Source organism: Diplotaxodon limnothrissa, linkage group LG12, assembly GCF_057381915.1.
Source record: "Diplotaxodon limnothrissa isolate DT_005_m linkage group LG12, D_limnothrissa_male_GT1.1, whole genome shotgun sequence".
Classification (NCBI taxonomy): Eukaryota; Metazoa; Chordata; class Actinopteri; order Cichliformes; family Cichlidae; genus Diplotaxodon; species Diplotaxodon limnothrissa.
This window is the reverse complement of record NC_140607.1, coordinates 18,139,479-18,162,271: the sequence shown is the minus strand read 5'-3', so window position 1 is coordinate 18,162,271 and position 22,793 is coordinate 18,139,479. Positions and strand designations below refer to the sequence as shown.

Below are 22,793 nucleotides of genomic sequence, written 5' to 3'. Positions count from 1 at the left end.
TGGGTCTTCTTTGTAGGGCACAGTTGATCGAACAATGTGTAATCTAATCTGATGGCGGACTAAAAAAGAAAAGAAAGAAGACAGAAAATAAAGATACCATAATTAAATAGCAAGTAATCTCTTCAAAAACATGCCCTAACCACTAGGCTGTCGTTAATTCATAGCAAATTAAATGCTAACCACTTAACATTAGCAGCAAGCTAAGTATCTTAGCGAGATAATAAATACACCCGGACAGCCTTATATATTGGACATATGTAAAACAAAGTTTTAAAAAAAAACCCTCCCCCATAGCTGTTGCCTCAATCGATTATTCCAAATTAAGTTAATGTAAACGAAGGGCTTCTCTGGCTTTTGCTAGCAACAGGATTACCTATGCGTCCTCTGCAGCCATAGAGACGACGTAACTCTACGTACTACGTCAACTATGCGTGCTAGGTTGCTGGGCAACCGTGAATAGTACGAATCTGAGGATAAAGGTAAAATGTTCCAGTTTTGGCATGACAACACTGTTTATTAAAAAGAAACCTAACGCCGATTGTGTTGCGATATATAAATTTAGCGCTTTTAGTTGCAGTGTGGTTATCTACGTTAAAGTAAAGGTGTCGCTGACAAGGTGCCCATCTCCCCTGTTTGTGTGCTTCGTGTATGTCTGTAACGTGTATCCGGATAACGGAGCATTCGTTTTGATAACAGTGATTTTAGGGTTAATATTTGAAACTGTGAAGAGTGTTTTAAAACACCTACTCTATGTGCAAACTACTCATAATTATTACGATAATAACAGGAGTAAAAATAAAAAAGTTCTCTGCACCCCGAACGAGCAACAGTAGCCAGTTGGCTGCCTGTGTAGAAATGACATTTGCAGCGGGACAAAACCATATTAAAATGTTTTTGTTTTGTTTTCTTTAAATATACAGGTCATTGTTTGTATTCTTAACTCCAGTGTGGGGATCACGTAAAAATTGTGTCTGTTGACGTAGAATTGTGACTTTTGGGCCCGTCATTTTCATCATCTAACGGAATTAAAGCCACAAACTTCCTGATTGGTGCACTAACTGAGCTTTTGAATGCCCTGTCTGCAACTGCCAGCATACTGACCTTTACACGACCATAACACAGATAAAAAATAAAATAAACCTTTTCATTGACCAAAGAAAATAAATAGCTTGAAAAATGATAGCTATCTGGCATGCTGTTATCTAACATGCTTTGTACTCTATGGATAAAAACACAAAATAATGCCCATGCATTTACTCTCCTCCTAATAAAACCCTAAAAGTGTGACTGTCCCTTATTGCAACCTTTAAATGTCTACAGTGTCACCAAATCACAAGGTCAAAAGGTCAATCAAAAGGTTTCAGGACTGTTTCTTGATTATTTTTTTAACCAAGTGAGCTCACCAAGATCTTCATCATTAAATAGAATTTAGGTTTGTGATAATGCCAGTTTTTTTTAGTTTTCCATGATCTGACTTTTTGCAATTTATATTTCACACCAGCCTCTGAGCAAAAATGCCACGCTCTGCAACCAAGGTTCAAACTGACAAGCACAGACGTAGGTCATCTGTACAGGTGATCTCACCTGCAGCACAAGAGCAGAAAGGGGAAGATATAATCCCAGGTCACTCGACCCGGACCCAGTGGACAAATATGTTGCTTCAGGAGGATGCAGATGAGGCAGTGGGGGAAATCTTAGATGAACTGCTGAGGAAGGTCATGAAAGGATGTCTTGATGTGTATACTGAGAGCCAGGTAAAACTGAGAAGCTTATCAGCTTTTTGTTGTTTTTTTTTTTGTTTTTTTTTTACAATCAGTTCAACATTAATGTTATAAAGCAAATACTTTGTCTTGCTTTTATCCATAAATAATATATATTGCATTTCACATCTGTGATATTGTCTGTCTTTGGCAATAAGCTACCAACTTTCTCTGCATCTTGGGCCAAGAGGTACCTCACACAGATTGTAGAGCACCAAATCTTGTGCCTAGATGAGGGAGAAGGACCAGTCGAAAGATCAAAAACAGAAGATTCTGAGCCTGTGCCACCAACTTCCGATGCCTGGGCTCAAGGATGTGTGCCTGTTCTTATCCATCAACAACATCTTGCTGCACAGGAGGTACTCTTATAGTCTCTTCTATTTGTCTTCTATTCAAATGCCACCATTAAGTTATTTGTATTCACATCTACACTATATCTATATTGCTATATTCCTTTGTAACAGAAGGCTGACATTGACCAGGTTCCAGCACAGAGAGAGGCACGAGTCAGCCAGCAATGAATGTTGAGGTCCAAATAAAAAGCTCCTCAAAGCGAAGAAACAAGTCCAAATTAACCAGCCTTCCCAGTCTACCAGTTTAAAGCCGATAGAGAGTGATGCTATCATGTTCCTGGGTCGAAGACTCAGTGTTTTGATTTTTGTATTATAATTGTTGATCTTTGATTTCATCATGGTTTATGACGACCAGTGTTTTGGTTTAAGTTTTGTATTTCTTGCTCTCCAGTTGTTCTTGGTTTGTGATTTCGAGTTCTTAGGTTTTGGTTCCTGTCCCCCTCATGTTTAGTGTAGGTTTAGTTCTGTCCTTGTGTTTATTCTCTTGTTCCCTAGTCAGTCGTGTCTCATGTCACTCTTGTCCCTGTACTTCGTGTTCCCTCTGTTCAGTATCAGTCTATGTCTCTGTACCTGTCGTGTGCTTCCTGTTTTATTTTAACAGTCTCTGTTCTCTGTTCAGTCTCTGTCCCAATGTTTTCTCTGTGCTTGTCCTGGTCCCACATCTCATGTCTAGTCTCCCTGTCTCTATGTTCCCGCTGTAAGGTGTCAGTTATGTCGTAACATTAAGCTTGTGCCTCTGAGTCTGTGACTGTATGTACGTGCCATATTTCCTGTTTTACTCTGATAGTCTTGTGTGCTATGTCAGTGTGTCTAGTTTGGCTCCCCTTGCCTCGGCATGTTTAATTAGGTTCAGCTGTGTCTCCCCCCGTTTGTTTCCTCGTTCCCTGTGTGTTCTCCTTAGCTCTTTGTTGGATCGGCTGCGTTACTCCTGCGTTCTCTCCTGTGTGTCATTGCTTCCATCTCAGCTTTTCTAGTTATGTTTCAGGTTAGCTTTGCCAGTATAGGTTTTGTTTGTTCTTTTCTAGTTGTCCTTGCCATTTATTTTTAACATCTGTTCAGCCCTAAATATAGGCTCGTTTTCTGTTACCATCCACATTCATCTTCATTGTCTGCATTTGGGTCCACTCCTCTAACTTCATGTGGTTTGCCTCAAACCATGACAGATGTGCCTGTGCTGTTTTCTGTTGATCAGGTTGCAGGAGGCCCATCACCTCGGGTCACCCCACTGCTTCAGCCCAAGATCTGTGACAGCTGATTAGAAGACGTAGCAATGTCTATGGTTGAGCCACACATTAACACAATAAATTTGAAAAAACTACTATAATTGTACAAGTCTGCCTTTTTTTTTAAACTCCAGTTTCCCACCATGTGATTTTAGCTACTCTGCATTTGAAATACAGAAATTAAATACAGTATTTCTAATCTAAAAAAATGTTGCTATATAAAATAACACATGATAAAGGTGAGTTGTCTCAGGAACGACATTGCACCTGAAAGTTTTATTCGTAATACATTATATGCATTGGAGTCTTTTTATACTGTGTGCAAAAATAAACACTGAGACCTTATTATTTACGTATCTCGTAAAATATACTTTACATATCACCTGATCTCTCTCAAATGTTAGACTCTTGTAATTTATTTAAGTAGTCTTTAATACTTCACCAGGCTTATTGCAAGGCACTCAGAGCTCTTCTTTGAATGTTGGCTGCCTTTTGTTCTTTCAAGATGATCCGACACATTCAATAATGTTAAGGTCTGGGCTCTGGGGAGGCAGAAGTATGCTTTTACTGCATTGGCAGTGTGTTTAGGATCATTGCCAAGCTGAAAAATGAAGCTGATGCCAACCACCCGCCTTCCAGATGGTACTGTATGGTGGATGGTAGTGGATAGTAGCGTGACTTCTTGACAGCCATCCTTAATTGAAACCATTTCTGATGGAGCTGCAGTAAACAGTAGAAGGATCAGTTGAAGAGCTAGGGGTATTTTTCTGTTCCTGTATCACTTCTTTGCTGGATTTTTTTTCATTTCCTAAAGTCAAGACTTTTAGACACCGTTCATATGCTGTAGATGGATTTTTAAGCCTCTTCTTCTTTTGTCCATCATTTGTCCTTTTTACATGCACACCATATTGAGATGTACCAAGTTTAATAACTCTTTGGGAATCCCTTCGCTGGGGCAAAAATACTATTTTATGCCATTCAAACTGTCTGATTTATAGCATTTTTCATTAATTCTGCTAAAGAAATGAGAACAGCGTATGTGTTTTTGTGACAGAGCACTTGTAACAACATTAGTTCTTTCCTATGTTGTCTTTGTGTAGCTAGGACACTGGTTCTTCCTCTGAGTTAGGTGCATTTTTATGCTTGAATGATAGGCCATTATTAAGCAGCTTACCAAGCAAAGAAATGTATCTATGAAAATGGTCGGATACAAAGACTGGACTTAAAATGAGTGAAAAGCTGTTTATTATACTCTTGCATACGTTTATAACGGTTATAATGTTCCGTTTTTCACCATTTGGAAGATGTAATAGCGCCATAATCCTTTAGAGGCTGTAGTTTGTGGGGCTGTTGAATGTATTGTACATTATGCTGATAGGTGTTTGTATAATTGTGTTCTTCCCTGGAGGCAAAATAACAGAATTGTATCTACTATATTTAGCAATTAATTGCTTATAAATAGCGGATCTGCATTTTCTGTACATTTGTATTGATTTGAAAAAAGATATTAACAGAAATTTAAAGCAGATAAATATCACCGTATCGATTGTATGTTATTTATTTATTTATTTTACCTGTGTCGAAATTATTATAGGCATGTGTCTGCGCATGAGCGGCTCCGGAGCACCAATCAGAAGATTGTTTGTGCAACCTATCTTGGGAAAGACGATTGGACCCGCCCAGAGAGAGAAGCGAGCCAATCATCGAGCTCCCTCACCTTTTCTAACCCAATCAGGGAAATATTTTGTTGGGTAGCAGTTTCACTAACCCTTGGCACATGTGAAAGCGGAATGAAGGGAAAGCGCTGTTGATGAAACGTTCCTAAATAACTGAAATTTTATCTTGTCGAAAACAATTTAGAAATGAAGAAGAAGCAGTCCGTTCCAGAGGAACCAGCAGAGGTAAGACTTGAAAATTTAGTAAAGTTTGGCTTCCCGATCGCTCAGAAAAGAGCAGTTCTACTCAGCGATGCACGAGTACTGCTCGCATGCCTACAGTTTGCTATTTACGTCGCACTGGAACCACTTAGCGAACTTACATGTTTCACACATTCTGTGCTGGGGGAATATTGGTAACACGTATTACAGTGCAACATGTATAATTTGTTGTTTACAGATGAATCCCTCAGATTCCTCTCGACAGAGAGAAGAGGACGAGGAAAATGAGGCTCCAGTTAAAGCAAAAAGAAGCAAAGCTGATCACGCAGGGGAGGAGGTTGTCTATCACCCAGTGAAGCTATCTCGAAATGATCTGTATCGACCTCCTACAGCAGAGGAGCTCAACCAACTGAAAGAGGCAGAAAGCCTGTTTCACTGCAGTCTGCTCAAAATGCAGGTGAGACGCCAGACTTAGTGACATAACCATAAAAGATAATGATAAAAAAGGAGTGTGATCATATCTCTTAACCCTGTTGTCGTATGTAACCACTGACCACACAAACTGATAGTGATCTGTCATCAATAATAGATGGAGGAGCTGTTGAAAGAAGTTGCATTGAGTGAACGCAGGAAACGCCAAATAGATTCATTCATTCAGACAGTCACCAAGTTAATCCAGACTGTGCCAGACTCACCAGAAGTTGAGGTATGTTGTGCTTCAGTTGTAACCAAAGCTTTGTGATTGGCAATAGATGGTCAACTCCACACAAATTCACACATGATTTTTGTCTCAGGTAAGTGACCTGTCCTGGCTGTCTGGTGCAGTGAAGGTCCCATTTCTCTTGGTGCCTAAAACAACAAAAGGGAAATTCCACATGGCGCCTCCTTCTTCCATTGATCTGATCGGGAGCTACCCCTTGGGTACCTGCACCAAACCAAATGTCATGGTGGACCTGGCTGTCACAATTCCAAATGTAAGTCATCCTAACTGCTTTTGTATTCTACAAAAAAATCAATGGTGTGCTGTGTTTCCGTAGCCTTCAGTCTGCTATTCTGTCTGTTGTTAGGATGTCCTCCATCCAAAAGATGTCCTGAACCAGAGGTATCCGAGGAAAAGGGCTCTCTACCTGGCAGGCCTGGCCCAGCATCTCACTTCCTCTTCTGACATCGGGACCATGCAGTATTCCTGTCTCCATGGGAATCGACTTCGACCTGTTCTGCTGCTGACCCCTCCAGGTATTCAAGTTTTAATTAATTTCATATTGTATACATTTTAAACATTATTCAATGACATTACGTTTACATTATATGGATTTTAACATCTATGTTAAAAGGCTTTTTTTCTGGTTGTGACTTTGAGATAAAAAGTGTTCTGTATTCCAGGTAAAGACTCTTCCAGCTTCACCCTCCGCGTTCATGCCTGTCCAGCTCCCGGGTTCTTCAAGCCCAGCCGTTTTCATCCCCAGAGGAATAACATCAGGACAGAGTGGTACACTGGTTTGCAGACTTCCCAGTCTGGTAAGATTGTTATTGTTCATCCCAGTATTTAAATCCCCTTCAGTAAACTGTCTCAGACAATGATTTTACAGTTGTATGTTAAATTTAGTTAAATACTAACCCTCCGACTACAGAAGTAGAAGTAGCCTGTCATGAACTAGAAAAACATCAAACAGGCTTAAAAAATGACCTGGATATTTCTGATGGAATGAGAAGCAAAGCAGGAACATCAAAGGAGCATGCAAAGGAGATCTCAAAGTTGTTACCTTTTTTTTGGCCTTCTGATGCAGCTTGAGTCTTTGAACAAACTGTGTCTGGATTTTCAACAGACTGTTTTCATTGTATTGTATATTTATAGCCATGTTATTAGTCAGCAACTCCTTAATTAAATTATCTTTTTTTTTTTACTTATTTTGTCACAGAGAGCTCTGAACCTCCGACTCCACATTATAACAGCTCTGTTCTGGGAGATTTATTGCCGAGGGCTCACCTCCAGTTCCTCTCTGCTGTCAGCTCTCAGTGCTCAGCTTTTACTGATGGGGTGGCTTTACTTAAAGTCTGGCTTCGTCAAAGAGAGCTTGATCAGGTAGGAAGCTCTCATTGGTTCTCACACTTGTTGCATAGAGTTCAGAGGAGTGTACTGCAAAGTTCAGCATAGCACTTTGCATTATATGGCTTGACAAAACCGAAAACCCCAGTCAGAGATGATGATTACAACAATGGTTATAATCAACTTTATTCTTGACTGGATCATATTGAAGTGCTGCAACTTTTGATTTAGTTAAACATTAAAAGTTCTCGTAGCCTAATAAAGGAGATGTGGAAATCACTTTAGTTTATCTCCAGATCAATATATATTATTGATTAAATAATTATTCTTTGTGATCAATGGCCTACAACTACATCTGATGAATTTTCATATCTGTATTCTAGTAGCTGAGGTTCCAGCAGCGTAAGATTTGGAAGCAGATTAGAGTCAAACATGAAAACATTTATACACATTCTGCATCATCGATTAATATTGCAACTAATAATCATCAATAAATATTGCACTAGTAATGCAACACGTGCTGTAACTTTCCAGATACTTTTAAACTGAAATTCTGATCCTTGCCTGGTCCACATCATGGTTTTAGCACAAGTCACCATTAAAATCTAGCCAGGTAGAGGGACAGCCATTTTCACAACACTGAAAACTCTGAATTAAAGCTAAAGCTAAAAAATGTCCTACTTTAAGGTGTAATTTTTTTCTTACCTTATATCTTTATTGTTCTCAATGTCTTATAGGGCACTGGTTGTTTTAATGGCTTCCTAGCTTCAATGCTGTTGGCGTATCTACTGATCACTCATAGAATCAGTAACAGCATGACGGCATATCAGCTTCTTCGAAACACCTTGAACTTCTTGGGTAATTTTAGTTTTAATGGATGTCCTCCTGTGTCCTTTTTTAAAATGTTGGTAATTGAAAGGTAACTTGCTTATCTGTTTTGAATGCCTTGCACCTTCTTCCTCAGCATCTACAGATCTGACAGTGAATGGAATCAGCCTGGCCAAAGATCCTGACTCTACAGCTGTGAGTTATCCAAATCAAATTTAAAACACTAATTGTGTGCATGTACTTTATTCACACTTTCATTTACTCTGGAACTGTGATTCAACCAACCCCCTCGTATCTTTTCTCTGTAGCCATCCATTTCAGAGTTCCATGATGCTTTCCAGGTTGTGTTTGTTGATCCTTCGGGACACCTTAACATGTGTGCTGACATCACTGCTTGTACATACAAACAGGTAACTGAACAGTGGTGTGTTTAAACTTTTTTTTTTCCACTTGTGATTTTTAAGCAACTGTTTCTGAACTTTCTTCACTTTGGTTCCTCAGCTGCAGCATGAGGCATCTTTGTCAATGCAGTTCTGGGACAACCCTACAGTGGATGGCTTCCAGTGCCTCCTCATGACACCCAAACCCATGATAAGGACAAGTGACCATGTGTTCCAGTATGTTTCTATAAACAAATGCATATATTTAACATATTTAGTTAACCTTGCATACTAGGTAAGCAGTTGGGTTCTGCACCTTCTTTTTAGGAAACATGGTTACTAAATGTAAAACAAATCACATGGAGGACTTTTACTTTCAGAGTAGAGATCATTATGCTCTTCATCCTCTCAGCTCTTCTGTTTCATTTCCCCTTAGGTTGTGTGAGCTGGTGAAGCTTCAGTCCAGCTGTAAGAAACTGAATCTTCTCAGTGAGCTGATGGACCACAGTGGGGATTACATTCACACTGCATTGCCTTTTATTCTGTCACTTCTCCAGCAAGGATTGTCCCAAAGGATTCACCTCCTTACCCACTCCCTCTCTCCTGACCCTAAGGTGAAAAAGACTTGCATTCAGGAATTATTGCTTTATTTCATATTATCTAAGTTACCAATGTGCAGAAAGAATTGGCTCTAATACTACTAATGTAACAGTGGATATGTTTCAAAGTTATGAAATATCCGTGTAAAAAGAAGTTAATCTCAAAATTGCTATCTGCAGAACTTACTTTACTTTGGTTTTATTTCAGTGGTCTGTGGAGAGCGAAGCCCCAAAGCACAAAGCTCAGCCTCCGTTATCTTTCGGTTTGCTTTTAAGGACAGAGCTGTCATCTTCTGTCCTAGAACGAGGCCCACCAGCAGACAGCCCCAAGGTAACCTCACCTGCCTTTATTTATTGCATGTATAGGGCTTTATTTCTTGATTTAGCCACTGAAGTTGAAGACAAAAGGTCACTTGACTCATAATGCTACATGCATGACTCATTGTCCATGTAAATCAGATTGTATTTTTTGAAATGTGCAAGTGTGTAATACAGTGGTCCCTCACTATAATGCAATTCACCTTTTGCGGCCTCGCTGTTTTGCAGATTTTTTTGTGCAATTTTGCATGGTGTTTTTTTTTTTTCTTTTCTGGGTCCTGATTGATTGACAGTGGTCTACATCCAGTCTCGTGCCGTGTCTCCTGTACAGTACAGAATGCGTTCAGCTTGTCAAATTTAAATAAATCTTCGATCGCTAGCAGTGTGACTCTGAGGTGCTGTACTGTATTCTCCCCAACAATCACAACGTCGATGAAACGGTTTGCACATTTTGCCTTTGGTTTCATTCTATAATACTGGACTCATTTTTCTACGAAGGTTTGCACTTTGAGAGTGTTTAAACAAGAGGGAAAATGTTCAAGCCTGTCTGAGAAAAGTGTATAAATGGTGTAGTAAGGGGTTTTACAGCCTTAAAACATCTATAATTGTAAAAAAATAAAGTTGGCTACTTCGTGGATTTCACCTATCGTGGGTTATTTTTAGAATGTAACTCCCGCGATAAACAAGGGACCACTGTATATACACACAGTTATGGATAAACATGGGGTTATTTGGGCAATGTTGCCCAATGGGGCTTCAACTTACAACCTAAAGAACCAGAGGATTGAACTACCGACTGGTTAATGGATGACTCACTTTAACTCCAGAGCCACAGCTCAGTTTGAGAATGGTTTTCTAGGTGTAAGAAGTGTATTTTTACTTCAAGTGTGTTTGTAAACATCTTGAAGAATATTATACTGCTGCAGACAAATGTAACACTTATGGACGTGATTCTGTATTACTCGTGGCTTCATAGTGTAGTGGTTCACACACTCGCTTGGCCAAGCGCAAGGTCACTGGAGACGGGAAGGGCATCCTTCGTAAAACTCTACGAACTCAAAACATGTAGAGCGACCCATTGTGTCAACCCCCTTTGTGACAAGGAAGCAGCTTAAAATGGACACATGAGTGTAACTATGGCTGGATTTTGCACTTTGTAACCAGCTTTTCTTTTAACATAAAAAGAGATCATGTTGTTCGTATGGAAATTGTGCTTATATTTTCTGTTACTTGTTTTTTGTGGCTTTGTTTTTAATCATGCTTGTGATTTAAGAAAAATTAAAAATCTAAATGTTCCTGTGCTAGGCGGCTGAATTTCGTCAGCTGTGGGGTCCTCGCTCTGAGTTGCGTCGCTTCCAGGATGGCGACATCACCGAGGCTGTGCTGTGGGACGGAGAAAGCATTTGCCAAAAGCGTCTGGTTCCCAAACAGATCATCACACACTTGCTGCAGCTGTATGTATTTTATCTCAGCAGAGCTTAGTTGAGAGACTAAAGAACTGACAATACTGTTAATACAGTGTGGTGTGGTGATCTTTTCCAACTATAACACTGATAGAAATATTCAGTAAGCTGTAATGCTTACAGAAACTACGGTGAAAGAAAGAAAGAGGCTTTGTTTTTTCATCCTGTCCTTAATTGTAAAGTTAGTCTATTTGATATTTAAAAAAACAAACAAACAGGTATTCATTGCCATTCATAGAACACAATGCCTATGCTAAGGTGAATATGGCATATAAAAGACTTCAGCATGATTGTAGAGCACTCTCCTCTAGATACTTGTTCTGACATTTGAAGCTGACTGTCAAGACTTTGTTATGACTACATATTTCTACAAATACTTCTTACATAATTTTACTACTGGTTCACTGCAAGCTGTTTCAGGGCTGAAGTGCCAGTATGAAGTTGAGCAAGGTGACAAAACAAAGTGATTGGTTTTAATTTTGAGAACTACTTGGAAGATGTTGTTAAATATTTGCCTGCGGCGAAGTAATGGCAACTGTTACTTTGCTGCAGGCAAACAGTGTTAAAAACTCAAAAGCAATGACTTCCAAGTTTTAGTGTCTGAAACAAGTTTTGGCTTATAGCACTGTTGAACACAAGCACGTACAACACGCCAACATCTTCCTATTTTGACTTCTTGCTTCTTCTGTTACCTTTCAGTAACCTTATTCTGTTGTTGGTATAGGGCACCAGCATCTTCAACATCTAAGGTCATGCAGGTTATGCATTTCTGTTTACAAAGATCATCATGTCAACATGCTCTGGGCTCAGTCTTCTGCGCATTGTTGCAAACGTTTGTCCTGCTTCTGACAATAAAGACGGCAGCGATACCCCTGGTACACACAAATAGTGTCTCGCAAGAGTTGCCAGTTTGGGGAATCTCGGTCCATTTACCCTCCACCAGTCGAGAGGGTTAATGTCTAACGAGGGAGCAATGTCTCTTAAGTAGTAATCGACCTGAGCCTCAGAGTCGGTGGCATAGGAAGAACTGTAGTTGTCGCCAAGGAGCAGCACCATAGTGTTTTTGGTGTCACTTCTAATTTGCGAGGGCACAGCTGCCTGGCTAATATCCGGGGTGACCAAAGTCTCCTGCTGCTCATCCTTTGCACCTGCAGTAGCAGTTACTACTGCATCCAATTTCGAAACTAGTTCATGCAGCTTAACCTTTGCAGCCAGTCTCCCCGTTGGTGTAAGGAAGCTCAGGTGTTTGTGCCGGGGATCCAGCATGGAGGCGATAAGAGCCGGTTTTGAAGCCAGGTCGTTAGAGTCAACCTGCAATAAGTAAAAATAAAATGGCATAAATATATGTAAAGGGAATGCAGATTATTTTTTTTATCCTTGTTAATATGTTTCAGTCAAAACCGGTGCCTACCTCCATGTGATTTCTAAGTGACTGCTGAACTTTGAGCTTGAACTCTGAGACTTGTTCGACGTCATTCTCTTTTGGCACGAGATGAGTCTGAACCAGGCTGAAGGTGATCGGGTAGATATTTGAAATGGACACCTCCGTATCTGCAGATATGACTGTTGTAGCCCATTTAAGTGTCGCCAGCACAGGCGTGAAGTTCTCAATTATCTGCCAGCAGTCATCTTCAATCTCAAGGGTCTGAGCTTCCTGCCTGCTGGTGACGCTGCGGTCGGAGAGGACGGCTTTAATCGCCCACCGTTGTTCAAGCAAACGTTCAAACATGTCGCAGATGGTGTCCCATCTGTCTTTGCTCGACTGGATGAGCTTGCGTTGCGGCAGGCACATCTGAACTTGCTTCTGTTCCAAGGCCTCATTCGCGAGCAAGTTGCGATTGAAGTGCTTAACTAGTTTCCCGGCAGCAACAACGATGCGGAGTAAATCTTCACTAAGCCCATCGCTGACTGCTCGCTGAAGCGTTGTGGCAAAGCAAATCGTGTAGTCCCAGGTGACACGGGTACATGCTTGGACTGATAAGCTGTTCTGCGTGTCGTTATGAACACATGAGGTCACTTTACCGGCGATGGCCCACGCCTGCACGGTGCTGAGCACGCTCTCTGTAACAGTGTCTGCAGTGGAGTGGCTGCCTGCTGAAACTTTGTGCGTCTGCAGCACAGCTGACCTCCCCTGCCAGTCTTCTGTTATAAATGAACACGACATGGTCATGTACCTCTGAAAGGTGAGACCTGTCCAGAAGTCTGCAGTGAGAGCCACTTTCTCCACTCTACCCAGCTGCACCATAAGCTCTTCAACCTTCTCATGAAAACGGCCTTCAATAATGCGTGTAACATCACCAACAGATGGCATTTTATAACTGTGCACAGTGTATGCAAGCAGCTCGCGAAAACCATCGCCACTAACCATGCTGATGGGGAGCATGTCCTTCTCTATCATTCTGGAGATGAGCTCAGTCACCTCCGCATGCGTTGCCAGCGACACACCGTCGTTGGGTGCTGCGTCCTGGTGCTTGTTTTTGATGTGGTACATCATGCTGGTGGTGCTGCTTCTGTATTTGAGCTTCGTGCCGCACATCGTGCAGTGAACCTCGTCGTCCACTTTGATGAAGATATCCCAAACGGAGCTCCGCTTCAGGCGTTTCCTCTCGCTGGAGTCCCGCTCAGCAGGGGTGACGTTTATGTTGGGTGACATGACTGCAACCTGTGTGATTTCCGAGTTGTTGGAAGCGTTCTCATCCTCGATGCACTGAACGGTGCAGATCACGGGTTTCTCGTCCTCGTCCATCGGCGTCGCGGATGAATGGTGCCTGCTCATGTGGTTCATCATGGAGGTCGTGGCGCCGCCGCAGTATTTCAGCGTCGCGTTGCATTTCATGCAGCGGACGAAGTTCCCCGTTTGTTCAAAGCAGTCCCACACGGAGCTGCGCCTCCTTCCTGTGCGCTTCATACTTACCGTAATTCAGGTCTTCCAAGCCTTAGCAAGCTAGCAAATGTTAGCACTGACTGCTAACGGGGATGGGGTAAAAAATAAAACGGGGTTTGGGGGAATGTAAACAGGCTGTGACCTGTTTCACTTCGGCATGTGCCCTAGAAAAACCTGGCGGTGAAGCAATTATGTGTACAATTTCACTGAAGGTTCAAGTTAAAAAAGAGAGAACGTGTGTGTCATCCCGTAGGCACGCAGACATCCCCGAATCCTGTGTGCGGTATGTCGGGGCGATGGTAGATGACGTCATCAAAACGGGAAGTGAGGTAAACCGTTATTATTGAATTATTTTAGCCACGTATGATGGAAATTTCAAGAAGAACTCTGACATACCGTTCATATTTTCCCCTAACAGTATGGTTTGGGTCAATACAGATCAATCTAGAAAGTATGCGTAGTTTGTTTGACAATAATAATAGTATTATGTCTTGTTATACCTAAAAAAAAAAAAAAAAATATATATATATATATATATATATATATATATATATATATATATATATATATATATATATATATATATATAAACAGCTATAATGGTCTGATTATGATTTATTAAGTAATTATATAAACTTAAAATGGCAAGAACATTCTAAAACTGTTGGGATTTGTTATATAAATACTTATAACCATTACAACCACATGCAAAAACACACCCCACTGGCATTTTTTTTCCTGATAATTATTTGTCTGTCAAAGCTCAACTTTCTTTTATTATTTTACTTAAAAAGATTGTAACAAATTTTGTTATTGTAGCTAAATTATCTTAGCAGTTAAATAATTATTTGTGTTAAAAAATAAAGTCTAATCCTGAAAACCACCAGAAGAGGGCATCAGTGATGTTTTTCATCACTGCATCTGCCTCTGAATGTCTTTTTTCAATATTAATACACATTATGCTCTTCAGGTGTCTGGCACTGGAGAGGAGGAGAGCTTAGTGGTGGTTCAGTCCTATGATGACCTGAGCAGAAAACTATGGAGGCTGGAAGGTCTGCCTCTCACCATCACTGCTGTTCAAGGAGCACACCCTGCACTCAGATACACACAGGTAAAATGCCTCGCTCTTACCAGAAAACTGCTGCCATGACGGCAGTAATAGGTATAAGTTGTTAAAAAATGCATAATTTTAAAATGGCACCTTGATCCCACTCCAAGCCTGTGAGCTCTTGATCAAACATTGATGTCTTTTATATTAAACTGTGAATTTATACTCAACTGTGCCTTTGCAGGTCTTTCCCCCACGACCACTGAAACTGGAGTATTCCTTTTTTGACAGAGAGAAAACTTCCAGATCACTGGTGCCTAAGGAAGGCAAACCATGTCCTGTCTATATCACTCCTATAACAAGTTAGTGGCTCATTCATTGAAACATTTTAAAAGGTCTTTGAAAAAACTGCACCTAGATGTGTAGTAATTTCCACTCTGGCTGCTGTTCGTGGTGTATTATGCATACACTTTGACTCAAACGAAAACGTTTATCTTCATTTTCTTGGGTACTACAGACATGTAGCAATGCAAAGTCATACACCAATGTATTGGTTGCCTTATTCTTGCAGTAATCTGTCACATGGAAGGGAGTGGGAAATGGCCTCATGACCGCCTCGCGATCCAGCATATCCGAGCTGCGTTTCACATCCAACTTGGGGAGCTACTCAGAAAGCACCATAGCTATACATGCAGGCCCTGTCCTACCCACCTGGATGTCTGGAAGGTATGTTTTTGATTATGTGTACCCTTAGCTGGCTTTTCTGTGAAATTTAACTTGATATATATAATTTATAACTGAGAAAAGGGTCACTGAGCCACTCTGTCTTTAAGTTTATTCTTAGAGCAACTAGGGATCTAGGGGGAAAAAAACAGACCAACAAATATTAACTTTATTTTCTCTTATTTTAACACAAGACAGAGCACCTCTGGTTAGGTGGGCTCCATGCATTTTAATCATGTTATTTATATAATACTGTAGATCCTGTAGCTTCTGCAGCTGTTCCGTCACATTATTGTCTCCCCAAAAACACTTCTGTTGTGTTTTGTGTGCGTTTTTCTGTTTGCTGGTGTTTTCTTAAGTTTCTTAAGTACATTTGACAGTAGGTAACTTAGTAGTGTATACTCTGAAGTTGTTTGACTATTTTATTTTTTTGTAATGTTTGATTGCACGTAACAATATTCCTTTTATTTAAGCTGCCTTTTCAATTTGGTATAATTTATATTGCATCAAATCATAGCATGTTCTCTCAGTGCACTTCTGTAAGACACCCCGCTTTTAAAGAAATAGAGACAAGTTCATCAGTTTAATTAAAGATCAAGCACTTGGTGGTAGTCAGGAGTAAAAAGTCCCATTCTACAGGTAGAAACCTTTGGCTAAAGCAGCACATGTTTCACTTTGCCCCTAGGATGGCCTGGTGTTCCGAATCCAGGTGGCATACCACCGTGAACCTCAGGTGCTTCGGGAGAGCTTGACTGCAGAGGGGCTGCTGGTTGTAAGAGACAACGACGAGGCCCAGGCTCTGGAGATGGCCACCATTCACAAGCCTCTGCTTACTAGCACATTACATGGGTAAAAGTTCGAAAGTGATACAAAGTAGTTCCTGTGTGACAAAGCAGACTTATGTTTTTAGTTGTGTCTTTTCATTTTCTTCAGTCTGGTGCGTTTTGTCTTTTTATTTGAAGGCTCCAGCAGCAACACCCATGTTTTGGCGCAGCATGTCGCCTGGCCAAACGCTGGCTCAGTGCTCAGCTGTTCAGCGACGACATTACAGAGGACACAGCAGACCTGCTGGTGGCGTCGCTTTTCCTGCAGCCTGCTCCCTTTACTGCTCCCAGGTAGCCACCACTTTTGCTTTTTTTTTTTTCTTGTTTTTTTTGTGTAGGAAACACGTTTTCCTCTGTTTGTTATGGGTCATGTGAGTGAATTTCTCCATCTTCCTCAGTTCCCCACAGGTGGCCTTCCTTCGCTTCCTTCATCTGCTCTCCTCCTTTGACTGGAGGAACAATCCGCTGATTGTCAACCTCAACAACCAGCTCACGGGCAAGTGCTCTCTCACACACATCCCTTTTCCGTGTGTGTGACACAAACAAATCCCTCTTGACCTCTTTCTTTTTACTCGCCCAACATACTTCTACATCCGTCCATATGCTTTATTGTTTCAACGCCAAATCTTTTTCGCCTCTCTGTCACGTGTAGCTGTGGACTACCCAGAGATCAAGAATGGCTTCATGGCCACCCGGGAGTCCCTGCCTGTCATGTTTATAGCTACGCCTAAAGACAAAAAACTGTCTATGTGGACCAAACGCTCACCTAGCATTCAGGTCAGTGGACACACAAGTACACAAATAACAAAGTATTTAATAGATCAGCTCTCAGCGCTGAATTTTAAATGATTAAATATTACATTTGTTTAGTAAACATGTGAGAAAAGAACACTGAAGAATGTACTATAGCTTAAAAAACATCTGAAGTGTTTTCCCCTCCTTTTGCTTTTACAGTGTTTAAAAAGTTTCTTGCAGGTGCAGAGAATCATAAACAGCGGTGTAGAAAAGAGTTGCATGTTCTTGGCAAAGAACAGTCACATAGTTTTCCGATCCGGGATCCTTTCCTTAGTGCACACTGCTCTCCTGGATCACACTGAAAAGACAGGAATCATATTAAATTGAGAGAGTGATTCAGTACCTCTATAAAAGATGATAAATTGTTCTAAACAGACTGACTAGATCAGTTTTAGAATTCCAGCTGGTATTAGTTTTTGCCTTGCATACCACAGGGAGATAGCCATGCTTTTTTCTTAGAACTGGAAACGGATGGTTCTGAAGTCTTTCCAAAACGTCGTGTAAATCACTGATCTGAAACGGTACATAAAAATTTTCAAAGGGTCAAATGATAAACAGGATTATTGAAGTAAATAAATCTGAGAACGATGTTTACATCATTAATTATATCAGTTTAAAACCATCAGGTGTAGCTCACCAGCTGCTTTTCATTGCCATCCTCTTTGGTAGTAAAATAAGTAAAATATTTAGTTTCATATTCCTCTGCTTGGACGTGACCGCAGCCGTAAAGTAGTCCTGTGGCACACAGTATTGTACAGAAAAGACACGCACACGAGCCTCCCATAGTGTGCGGCTGACCCAGATAGGTTTCCTGTGCTTGGCTACCTTGCTCCTGTTAGAAACAACAATTTTAAGGACCTGCCTCTCCCAGCATCCTCCTTTATAGTTCTTGGAGAACAGGAAATTTGTGCTGTGACGTCCTGATAAAGACGTCACTGTGGACTTAATTACAAATTTTGACATTGATTCTAGTATACCTCCTGTGGATCCTGAGGCTTCACATCCCTGAGAATGTGAAGCCTGAGGGGGTCATTGTTGAATTAGTACGCACATTTTTGTAGAGACGAGTTCAGTAATGAGTCTTTTTTTTTTTTTTTTTTTAATTTGTAGTTGTTGCAGTTCCTGTGAATAACCACCAGGGAGTAGACTATGAAAGTAGTCTATTAACAGATTGAATATTAAGTTTATTTCTAATGACAGTGTTTTCCAATAAAGACTTCCATGACCATGACTTCAAAAATGTCATAGAGGTTGAAACAATTCATATCTGGACTAGAAAGAGCTCTCAGGTTGAATGATGTCATATTTCTCTCAATTAAAAAAAGAAATTGGATTGCTCTGTTGTTGTAATCAACTAACTTTGATTAAAAATGTGGTGGAAGTTCAAAACAGATTTAAGGGGTGTATTTAAAGTTGTTGTTCGTTTGTTTTTGTTTTTATTTTCAACAATTTGGCAAAATTAGAAACCATACAGAAAATGGTGTTTTCGCTGCAGCTTTCCAGTTGTTATGCAGTTCCCGTATGAAATTAGGTCCCCAGATAAAATTATGCTACAAGATATGGGTAACATATATTCCAGTGCTAACTATTGGTTTGAAAACTGAGACAGTGTTTTTGGTGCTAATAGTTCAAAATGTTCAAAGCCACTTTTGAATGTGTGTTCAGATGCTGCAGCGTGTGATAATGGTGGCTGCAGAGAGTCTTAAAGTGCTGGAAAATCAGCTGATAGATGGCAGCCAGAAGCAGGATGTCAGGGTGGGTGAATACTGCCTTCATGATTTATCCACTATATAAATGCAGATTTTTGCTATTTCAGTGTTTTCATGCGTTCTTCGTATTTGTGTAGGTGATTTTGCGTCCTCCTCTGGACGCTTACGATGTTGTGATTCACCTGAACCCAAAGCAGGTCCCCCTGCTCGACCAGGCAGTAGATCCTCCGGCCATCACCTTCAGCAGGGGCGTGATGTCTGGCAGTGTGGCTCAGCCTGGAGGGCCCCTTCCAGTCATCGACTACAACCCTGTGTCCCTCTACCTGGGAGAGCTAAGAGTGAGTAATGTCTTTCAACATTTCAAATGCTGAGTGTGTTTTTGACAGACTTAAAAAAAAAAAACAAAAAAAAAAAAGTGAAGCAGATATTATGCTTGAAAGCTGACGTGTGATACAACAGAGCCGCTTCCAGATAATAAAAAATTAAATCGCAGACAAGAGAAAATCCGAGATAAACTCAGCTGTTCTTATACTGTAAGGTAGTGAAATCCAAACTGCACAACATTCATACTAATTCCCGTTCTTCCTCTGTACATGTCTATCACAGTCCTGTTTTGACTGAGTAAGCTTGTCAAACTGAAGTGGGTTTTGGGTTTGTTTTTGGTTTCTTTGTTTGTTTGTTTTTTGGGGGGGGGGGATATACTCAATAGTTTTCTAATAAGTTTTGCTTTGAGCTTCACAAATAAGTGTCAGTTGGCATGCGTAACATAGTTTTATTTTTTTTAATTTCCAGGAGGCATTTGGAGACTTGGCCCTTTTCTTCTGTGATCCATGTGGTGGAACAGTAATCACAGTTTTATGGAAGCCAAAGGCATTCATCCCAACCCCCTTTAAGGTAATTGCAAAGTGACTTCCATTTAAAAACATGAAGGCAGTTAAAAAACAAGTTTTTGGGGGTGTGGAAAACTTGCTTTTGTAATAGTTATTCTCCTTCATTCTGTTCATTTTCACACCTTCACACTAATCACCTTTTCCTCATGTTTCCTTTTTCTTTGTTATTATGTTTTGTTTTGTTTTTTCACAAAACCTCAGACGTCACAGGTGTCTGCTCGCAGCGTGGAGGTCACTGGAGATGAAGCTAAGACTGTTCCCAATGTTGAAGCAATACTGGAGGACTTCCGAATCATGGGGAAGGGCTTAGTCAAGTCAGTGGAGGCCAGGACTGAAAAATGGTCATTTTAGACGCAGCACAAATTCAATTCCATTACAAAATAATAAAACAGTGAAAACATGAATGAATTTTGAGCTTCTTGTTAACCATATCCGTTAACAGTTCTGGCTATATTTCTCTCATCCATCTGTGTTTGTTTCATGTCCAATAAATGCATACATGCTGTTTGTATTTCAGTTTATTTGCCTCTTAATTTCATTTAATTGTCTTGATTTATATACATCTATAGGTGTATAACACTTGCACATCTATAAAGCTAAATGTCATTGTTTTGAAGTCATTTATTAAAAAAATAGTTATTCAGAAACATTTATGATAAAACTTTTGAGTCATTTATCATAGTTTTTATTAGATATAATTAGATTTATATGTACTCAAGTTTCTCATGAGGATTTCCTTCCTTCCACACGAGGGGACATTTTAATCATTTTAATGGAACTTTAAAACTTTTTCCTCTTATTTAATTGACTAAGTGATGAACAGAATACAGTTATCTATGACTGAAAGCATATGCAGCAATTATGTGTAAGTACTGTATGAGTAACCATTTTAGTAACCTAAAACTGTTGGTAGACATTCAAAACTCTGCAAACGGGATCTATTTCATCACTGCTGCTGATGCAAAGATACCGTTTGTGTTTTATTTTAGACAAAGAAAAAAGGCTATGATTACCAAGAAGAGCAATGGAACTTGTGACTGTTTTGCTTTTAAGTTTTTCTATTTCTTTTTAAGTTGTCACCTTTGTTGCTCATTATAAGAAAAACTAAACATGGCTTGGAGTCACAACTTTTAACATTTGTGCAAGCAAGACAGCAAAAAGGCAGCGGAAGCTAAATTCTAGTATATCTTGGTCAAACTTGATTTCCCTACTAAAACAAAAGGACAACCATAAGCATAGAAGCTTAGTGTTTAACACAATTGCCCTGTGGCAAAAATATTTCAAAATTCCTTTTGGGTGCAGTTTGCATGTCTTCCCCGTGCTTGTGCCAGTTTCCTCTGTCAGCTTGTTTCTCCTTGCTTGTTTAATGCTGCCCATTTACATCCACGATTTTCTTGAGAGATGCTTAATCTTAAAGGTTGAACTGCTTCAATGAGCATTAATAAACTAATTATCCACAAAGTTGGCTTTGATCTCCTAACTTCAGTGGAGTTGTAAACATGAAAATTGCTTTCAGGTTTTATCCACCATACAATGCCATCTAAAAGTCTGTTATTGGCAATGGCTTCTTTTTTTCTTTTTTCTTTTGGTATGGCAATGATCCCAAACACCACTGCCAGTGCAGTAAAAACAAACGCAGACAGAAGAACATGCAGTGGAATACCATCAGCCATTAACTGGCCTCCCCAGAGCTCAGATTACTGGATTATTAAAGCACTGTGGGATCATGACAGAGAACAGAGCATAAAGACAGTTATCCTTCAAGAAGCCTGAAGAACTATTCCTGAAGACTACTTGAAGAAATGACAAGAAAGCTTGCCAAAGAGAGTTCAGATGTTGAAGAATAAAGGTGGCCACACCAAACACTGGCTTTCAAACATATTAGAATTGTTGAAAATCTGTTCATACCTCATATGCTGTATTCCCATGCTTTTTGGTAAATCACTACACCTATTTCCCATTTTCCCAGAAAAGTATAAAGAAACGAGAGGTGGCTGAAGACGTTCTCGCAGTACTGTATAAATGAAGAATTTATGAACAAAATCCATGTATTTAATTGCTTTATGTATTCTCAGATGGTAAGCCAGATTTCAGATCAATAGATTTCATTATTGAGCTAACAGACGAAAAAAATTCATACATCTGCCTTTGGGTTTTGATCAAAGCAGGTGAATAATGTATAGTGATGCTGTCATTGTATTCTGAACACAGGGAACCTGTATATTACTGAATTCTGGTTCTAAAACAACTACAGTATTGCCACTCCTACACGAGACACGTCTGGCACACACGTCGAACATAGAGCCACAGATCAAAAACTTCAATAATATCAGCGTAGATGTTTTTATAGTAAATAGTTAAAAAGTTTGAAATAGTGAAGCTGTGGTAGGCAACATATTTTTGCCACATCTGCACTCACTCTGGGCTCCTGTTTTCAGGCTTTAGAAAAGTGAAGACAGAAGAATATTTTAAGTGTTTTGAAGTCAGATGAATTCAGTAGTATGAACAGCATGAAAAAAAATCATACAATAGAGTCCAAAGGTACAAGGAGCTACCTTTTCAGCCAAAATCTGCGACTTATTTTCTTTTTGGTGGGCCTATAAACAGTGAGGGGGGAAGACTCAGGACAAAGGCTGTGTATTTCTTGGCAGCTTCTGTGCCTTTTCTCCTGCTCATCATACTAGAGTTTTAATTGTAAGGATGTCAAAAGAGGACTTAAATTCTTGTGGGTATCCCCATTTTTTCACTTTCGCACTAACTGTCCAGTTTCTGAGCCAAACTCTTCCAGGAAAAGTTAGATAAAACCACATGGCTGAAAAATGCAGCTCCACTGTCTTTCAAAATTGTGTTTGAGCTGAGAACTGAATACATACAAAAATGATGTTCTTTTAGCCTCCAAATAACATTTAATTGTTAGCAAAATTAACAGTTTTTGAGCAAACTATGTGGATGTGTGTAGAAAACGCAGGTGGAAAAGGGGGACATACAAGAACAAGAAGAAATAACACCAGTCAATATCAATGTAATGAGAAATTTCTCTGCTGAATCATCTAGTCCCCCCTGCTAATCTTC

The 22,793-nt window shown here is 40.0% G+C and overlaps 4 protein-coding genes across 4 annotated transcripts; 2 read left to right on the top strand and 2 right to left on the bottom strand.

Moving 5' to 3' along the window:
• Window positions 1–1,514: 1,514 nt before the first annotated feature.
• Window positions 1,515–3,368, top strand: c20h2orf81 (chromosome 20 C2orf81 homolog). The gene is made up of 3 exons (XM_085367735.1): window positions 1,515–1,754; window positions 1,919–2,119; window positions 3,306–3,368. Exons 1-3 carry the CDS (start codon window positions 1,515–1,517, stop codon window positions 3,366–3,368), a joined length of 504 nt encoding a protein of 167 aa, XP_085223861.1.
• A 1,748-nt stretch (window positions 3,369–5,116) lies between these two features.
• On the top strand, window positions 5,117–20,109 carry nol6 (nucleolar protein 6 (RNA-associated)). The gene is made up of 26 exons (XM_085367230.1): window positions 5,117–5,237; window positions 5,452–5,670; window positions 5,803–5,919; window positions 6,008–6,187; window positions 6,281–6,449; window positions 6,597–6,731; window positions 7,133–7,296; window positions 7,998–8,118; window positions 8,225–8,283; window positions 8,397–8,498; window positions 8,590–8,705; window positions 8,905–9,082; window positions 9,276–9,398; window positions 10,691–10,839; window positions 13,986–14,061; window positions 14,703–14,843; window positions 15,025–15,142; window positions 15,352–15,506; window positions 16,189–16,352; window positions 16,466–16,618; window positions 16,726–16,823; window positions 16,980–17,104; window positions 18,788–18,877; window positions 18,969–19,169; window positions 19,624–19,725; window positions 19,923–20,109. Exons 1-26 carry the CDS (start codon window positions 5,199–5,201, stop codon window positions 20,070–20,072), a joined length of 3,444 nt encoding a protein of 1,147 aa, XP_085223356.1. The 5' UTR covers window positions 5,117–5,198; the 3' UTR covers window positions 20,073–20,109.
• On the bottom strand, window positions 11,608–13,990 carry LOC146621124 (zinc finger BED domain-containing protein 4-like). Its single transcript, XM_085367229.1, has 2 exons — window positions 12,260–13,990; window positions 11,608–12,159 (listed from the first exon to the last, which is right to left on the bottom strand). Exons 1-2 carry the CDS (start codon window positions 13,754–13,756, stop codon window positions 11,608–11,610), a joined length of 2,049 nt encoding a protein of 682 aa, XP_085223355.1. The 5' UTR covers window positions 13,757–13,990.
• LOC146621123 (cocaine- and amphetamine-regulated transcript protein-like) lies at window positions 17,305–17,906 on the bottom strand. The gene is made up of 3 exons (XM_085368146.1): window positions 17,760–17,906; window positions 17,552–17,635; window positions 17,305–17,420 (listed from the first exon to the last, which is right to left on the bottom strand). The coding sequence occupies exons 1-3, from the start codon at window positions 17,904–17,906 to the stop codon at window positions 17,313–17,315; spliced, it is 339 nt and encodes a 112-aa protein (XP_085224272.1). The 3' UTR covers window positions 17,305–17,312.
• Window positions 20,110–22,793: the final 2,684 nt, after the last annotated feature.

What these genes read in the sequence shown, in the direction of transcription:
- LOC146621123 (XM_085368146.1), bottom strand. Translation starts at nt 17,906, where the DNA reads ATGGGAGGCTCGTGTGCGTGTCTTTTCTGTACAATACTGTGTGCCACA. An exon ending in ATGGCAATGAAAAGCAGCTG is followed by an intron (nt 17,636 to 17,759) that starts GTGAGCTACACC and finishes GTACCGTTTCAG; the next exon opens with ATCAGTGATTTACACGACGT. An exon ending in AGCATGGCTATCTCCCTGTG is followed by an intron (nt 17,421 to 17,551) that starts GTATGCAAGGCA and finishes CTGTCTTTTCAG; the next exon opens with TGTGATCCAGGAGAGCAGTG.
- nol6 (XM_085367230.1), top strand. Translation starts at nt 5,199, where the DNA reads ATGAAGAAGAAGCAGTCCGTTCCAGAGGAACCAGCAGAG. An exon ending in GTCAAAGAGAGCTTGATCAG is followed by an intron (nt 7,297 to 7,997) that starts GTAGGAAGCTCT and finishes AATGTCTTATAG; the next exon opens with GGCACTGGTTGTTTTAATGG. An exon ending in GCTCCCTTTACTGCTCCCAG is followed by an intron (nt 16,619 to 16,725) that starts GTAGCCACCACT and finishes CATCTTCCTCAG; the next exon opens with TTCCCCACAGGTGGCCTTCC.
- LOC146621124 (XM_085367229.1), bottom strand. Translation starts at nt 13,756, where the DNA reads ATGAAGCGCACAGGAAGGAGGCGCAGCTCCGTGTGGGACTGCTTTGAA. An exon ending in CACTTAGAAATCACATGGAG is followed by an intron (nt 12,160 to 12,259) that starts GTAGGCACCGGT and finishes TACTTATTGCAG; the next exon opens with GTTGACTCTAACGACCTGGC.
- c20h2orf81 (XM_085367735.1), top strand. Translation starts at nt 1,515, where the DNA reads ATGCCACGCTCTGCAACCAAGGTTCAAACTGACAAGCACAGACGTAGG. An exon ending in ATGTGTATACTGAGAGCCAG is followed by an intron (nt 1,755 to 1,918) that starts GTAAAACTGAGA and finishes TTTGGCAATAAG; the next exon opens with CTACCAACTTTCTCTGCATC. An exon ending in AACATCTTGCTGCACAGGAG is followed by an intron (nt 2,120 to 3,305) that starts GTACTCTTATAG and finishes TCTGTTGATCAG; the next exon opens with GTTGCAGGAGGCCCATCACC.